The 5249-nt window shown below is 48.3% G+C and overlaps 2 protein-coding genes across 2 annotated transcripts; one reads left to right on the forward strand and one right to left on the reverse strand.

Annotated features, from left to right (window-relative positions):
- Positions 1 to 1078: 1078 nt before the first annotated feature.
- On the forward strand, positions 1079 to 2308 carry HD556DRAFT_1448889 (uncharacterized protein; the record flags this gene model as incomplete). The annotated part of the gene is made up of 5 exons (XM_041307506.1): positions 1079 to 1090; positions 1146 to 1250; positions 1298 to 1576; positions 1626 to 2201; positions 2258 to 2308. 5 exons carry the CDS (start codon positions 1079 to 1081, stop codon positions 2306 to 2308), a joined length of 1023 nt encoding a protein of 340 aa, XP_041154604.1.
- A 2004-nt stretch (positions 2309 to 4312) lies between these two features.
- Positions 4313 to 4917, reverse strand: HD556DRAFT_1312848 (uncharacterized protein; the record flags this gene model as incomplete). The annotated part of the gene is made up of 4 exons (XM_041300728.1): positions 4313 to 4431; positions 4501 to 4533; positions 4653 to 4808; positions 4866 to 4917. The coding sequence occupies 4 exons, from the start codon at positions 4915 to 4917 to the stop codon at positions 4313 to 4315; spliced, it is 360 nt and encodes a 119-aa protein (XP_041154605.1).
- Between the last annotated feature and the right edge of the window lie 332 nt (positions 4918 to 5249).

Below are 5249 nucleotides of genomic sequence, written 5' to 3' on the forward strand. Positions count from 1 at the left end.
TGTCCTCCGGACTGCGCTGACGTCTTTTTCCTTTGCCCTTGGGGCTCGGAGATCCCTCCGGACGCGCGCGTTTCTTGCCTTTGCCTTTGCCGGCCGGCGCCTTGACAGGCGGATTTCCGCCGACGCACTTTTCCTTAGACGCGCGGCACTGGTCACACGTCCGGATCTTTCGGAAATCATCAGTAGTCATCCGGATCCGGACAAAACAGAAAAACTCACCCTAGGCGTCCTAGACGCTACTGCCCAGGTGCAGATCTTGCGCCTAAGGACGCACATCTCACACGCAACCTCCGGATCCGCCGGACCGGAGGACTAAAAATTGTTAAACTCCGGAAAAAACGCAAAAAACCTCATCCGACTCACCTCCGACACATTACCCATCCTAGCCTTTGCCAAACGCTCCTGCTCGCGCTCAGCCAACCTCTTCCGAGTCTCCTCGATATCCTTCCGTTTCTGCTCCTCCATCCGTTTCCGTTCCTCTTCCGCCTCCTTGCGTTTGCGTTCCTCTTCCTCCGCCTCTCTCCGAGCGTCCGCCTCAAGCCGCGCAATTTCGGCCGCCATTTCCGCCTGTCTCTCTTCGAGAACCTGCCGGGCGGTCTTCTTGTTGCCGGAAGTGGAGTTAGACATGTTAAAAGCAGTAATAGGAGTTAAAGGGAAAGTTTTAGACGTCTCATGGGCGCCCCGGCCTACTTATATGCTCAGTGCTATTTTTACGAGCTCCGCCCATCATCTCGCATTCATAAAAGTCCGGTCCGGACTTCCGAATCAGAAGCCTCGTGGGCTCGGCCCTAAAGGGGGGATACTGTCATATCCCGCGTTCCGGACCCGGACCTATCACACTCATCATTTCCGGATTTCCGGATCCGGCCGACTTCTATGTATCGTCCGGATCCGACCCGCGTCTAACTTCCGCGCCTTATCCCTTTGGTATTTCCCTTATCAGTTAGTACGCTTTATTTTCCGTTCCTCATTCATCTCCGTCTTCATTTTACTAAGTTCCGATAGACTAGTGATAGTCGTACCATATGTTTTCTTCATAGCTTTACATAGCTTCGCACTGCACTTACTATTCTCCGTTATGTCCTCAGTAGTATATAAACCCCTGTACAATCTCTGTAGTTTCCTCAGTTCGAATATCATATTAGACTCTGCTCATTCTCTCCTCCGTCCGACTTGAGTTTCTCTCTCGTCGACCTCCGCTCGTCTTAGGATCGACTCCTATAGACTTGACACCTCCGCCTCTACCTCTGGTAGTCCTCCGCTGTTTCCTTTCTAGTTCGGACTTCGTCCGGATTAGTCTTATCTCTTGTTTCCGAACGTCCGCCGGAATTCCCGCGCATCGGACATCGGACTCCGGACATCGCCCGACGCCCTCCGGACATCGTCCGGTAACCTTCGGACATCGTTCGACAACCCTCGGAAGTTAGGGGCACGTACTCGGGTAAGGGGCGCAGCGCACGAGCTGAAGCCAAGCCCTTCGGATCCGACCCTTGAGCACGTTCTTAACAGCTCTCCTTCGGCCATTGGTCAGTTTGCCCTTGTGCACCTGGAACAACGAACACTGGTAACCATCAATGTCAGTGTTATCCTCAATATATTCTCAGTTGCTCTTACATTCTTTGAAGTCCGATGACCCCTCGTTCAGTCTGCAGAGCACATGGGTCACCATCTGCCTCCAAGAGGCACGCAAAGTGGAATTATCCACGCAGGCAGGACTCATGGCAACGTACCTTGATGTTGGAGGATACCATACTCACCATCGCAATGCTCAATCGGAGCTAATATTTTTACGGGCAAAGATGTGTCGTGCCCAAGCTGAGGCGGCTGTTTATACACTGGCCCTTGAAAATTCCCCTGCGTCAACCTACTCTGACAGCTGTCATATCCCGCATTCCAGACCAACATCCGACGATGTTCCCACGCCTCATCCGGACCTCCGGACCTCCTGTCCATGTCTCCAGACCCAATCCTCTATCCATCCGGATCCCTGTACTCCTGCATCTGATATCCGGACACCAGATCTGATATCCACATCTCCGGATCTCCGGATCCGACCTATCTGTCATGTCCGAACCCAAACCTTAAATCAGCGCCCATCCCCTTATGGTAATCACCTGTCTCCGGACTTCCGAACATCCGGATCCGACCCACGTCTATCTTCCGGATCCGACCCGCGTCTATCTTCCGTGCCTTATCCCTTTGTATGTTCCTTCTTGAGTTAGACTTCCTCATTGTCCGTACCTCGTTTCATTTCCAGTTTGATTTTTCTATGTCTTCATCTCCGTCTTCATTTACTATTTTCCGATAGACTAGTGTTTGACTTTTCTACATCCTCCGTCCACAGCCTCGCATAGCTTCGGACTGCGCTGACTGACTCTCCGTTAAGTCCTCTGTAGTATATAAACTCTGTAGAATCTTTGTACTTCCTCAGTCTGAATATCATACACATATTAGTCCTTGCACTAGTCTTCACACTAAGTCCTCGTAACAGTTCTATTCCTCCAAACTTAGTAATCATCCATCTCAGGCCTAGGGAGGAATTCCCTAGGCCGGAGCTCCGCTCCTCTGCTCCTCTGCTCCTCCGCTCCTCCGACCCTCCGACCCTCCGATCCACCATTCCTCCAATCCTCCAAGTTTCCGGAAGTTCCTCCGGAACTTTCCCGCGGTCCTCCGGACCTATTCTGCTTCGGACTTTGTCCTTGCAGCCTTTCCTCTGTTTCCTTCTACTCAGGACATGTCCTGAGTAGCCATTATACATATCCCCGTCAGGACGAAACTCCATCGTAATTTCCGGAAGTTCCTCCGGAACTTTCCCGCACTCATCCGGAAGTTTCTCACACTCGTCCGGAAAGTCCTTCCGAAGTTTCCCACGCTCCTCCGGAAGTCCTTCGGACTTCACTGGACTTTCTCTGGACTTCATTCTGAAGTTAAGGGCACATACTCGGGTAAGGGGCACAGCGCACGAGCTGAAGCCAAGCCCCTTGGAATCAGTCCTACCCTTTGTGCATGGTCTTAACACAGCGGTAAGTACAAACTGGTTGCAGTAGTCTCTTTGATCGTTGATGGGCCATTACAGATTCTGATTCATCACCACGCCCAACTCTGCCACAACATCTACCAGAGGAAGTGCGTCGTTACATGGAGCACATGGATGCCGAATCAATCAACTCTCACACTAACACTGACTTATGGTAACCGCGTTGTATTTATTTCAGTCTGTATTTTGGTTTGGTATGAGCGTACATCTAACTACGAAAGATGAGGTGTAGGAATACCTCCATGGCCCAAGAAGGAGCATGGTAAAAGGGTGCGTCGTCATATATTTAACGCTACTGCATAAGCCGTCAGTCACAGTGCTTATCAGGCACAAATATCTTTATATCCCTTTGTGTTTCACCAAAATGTATCACAGACCTTGTATGATTCGTACGAATATCGATCAGGCTCGACTGCACTTATACTATTAGTACAAACAATCCTTTCACGTTTGGACGTTCACAATGAATTACAATATGAGATGTTTGTACAGTACACTTTGTTCTCCTCTTCTCTGTCAAACAGTGTTCGAATGGCGTGCCGATATCGTGCTTTCGACAGCGCGGTGTAAGTTGAAATGAAGATAAGGTCAAGATGTTATCGAAGTCACTCTCATACGTGCTTATCCTTTCTTAGTGATCCGAGACCTCTTATTCTATGTGGATACTCAGGTACCTGACCTTATCTGAGCGTAGATGGCCAAATAAAATATCCATCAGCTCATTCATTACATACGTTTGCATAAGGAGCTTGCGCACTGCTTACATCATGGCATTGTCAAATTTGGAAATCAATGACGATTGTGAAGTGGTACTTCGGGTGCTGCTGGCTGAGTTTAATTTCTCAAAGTCAATCACTATAAATACTACCCCACTTTCGGCATTGTTCGTCTTTCCCCTTTTCTATCACCAGAAACGTATACACGTACAGTATCATTGAATTACGATATGGTTACGATACAACAAGTACAAGTTACGAGACATACAGTTACAAATTTACAATAGCCTGCCTATGCGCAAGTTTGATGAGCGCCAAATTTGTACACTCTACGTAGAGATATGACTTCACTTGCGCTCTGAAGTAATTATGAGTACATCCTGCACCTGTGGTAATGGTGAGATACGATCTATTCTATATGGTTGCTTCAGATCAATATCTGGTGCAAATTGCAGGATGCTGAGCTTCGAAGAAGTCTTGAATGACAACATAGGAACAACGGTGTGTATATTCCTAAACATTGAGGAGACGCTATGCTTATATTTGTACTATGTCCTCCTCAGTTTATCATAACGGCTCCTATATCCGTTACATTACACATCGTATTCGACATTAGGAATATGCTGAGGTAGACGACATCGTTCTGGGCGATAGCCAGCAGCCTCTTCATATTGATTTCTGGTCATACGGTAGGAGTGCAGGCATCAGTAAACATAGGAGGGCGTGCACGACTCAGAATGCACACACCTCCGAGGATAGTATACCTTGGGTATGTAGATTCTACCATAAAATTTCTCGATATTCACTAAATTGAAAAATTAGTTTATCTACCGCATCTGTATGTGTAAATCGACTTACGCATGTAGCCGCAGCTGCTTGTTGCACATTCCGAGACGTACTCCCCCCGGCACACCCCTTCAGGGCGCCGAAATATCGATACTTCCACATATCTTCCACCTGTCGCGCAAAAGCAACACGGGTAGCGAAATATGTGTGCCTCGCGGTATGCCTCGAATAATGAAGGGTGTATTTTCCGCCTGTATCGGTCGGTAGGCCTGTAGATAGTGTACGTGTGAGTAAAGAACCCCTTTTCATGATACAAATTCATTGACCATTGAAATGTTGCCAGTTCCCTCGTCTGCACGTGGTAATGAAGTATGCCATGGCGGCATGTGAGAACCCTCACTAGCATCTCCAAGACCTTTGGATCGACTTCGAATTCTCTGGAATCGAGCATCGAACATTCAGAAGACGGAGAAGACGGTATGGACATATCAGGCTGTGTAGAAAATAACCTGAATAGTGTTTATATAGTTGTGCTTTGACATTATTTCGTCATCGTCATATTAAGCCATTCTGATCGTGCTGGCCGGTCGCCACCAAGAGCGCCAGCCCCATGTCAATCCGCCAGGGATTTAGCTCATAATGGCGCTGGACAGTAATTACACTGGCTGTCTTCGTCCCTGCATTAGCCCTATTACGTTTAATGACAAATC

The sequence above is a fragment of the Suillus plorans genome (assembly GCF_016647745.1).
Source record: "Suillus plorans strain S12 chromosome Unknown HD556scaffold_81, whole genome shotgun sequence".
In the NCBI taxonomy this organism is placed as follows: Eukaryota; Fungi; Basidiomycota; class Agaricomycetes; order Boletales; family Suillaceae; genus Suillus; species Suillus plorans.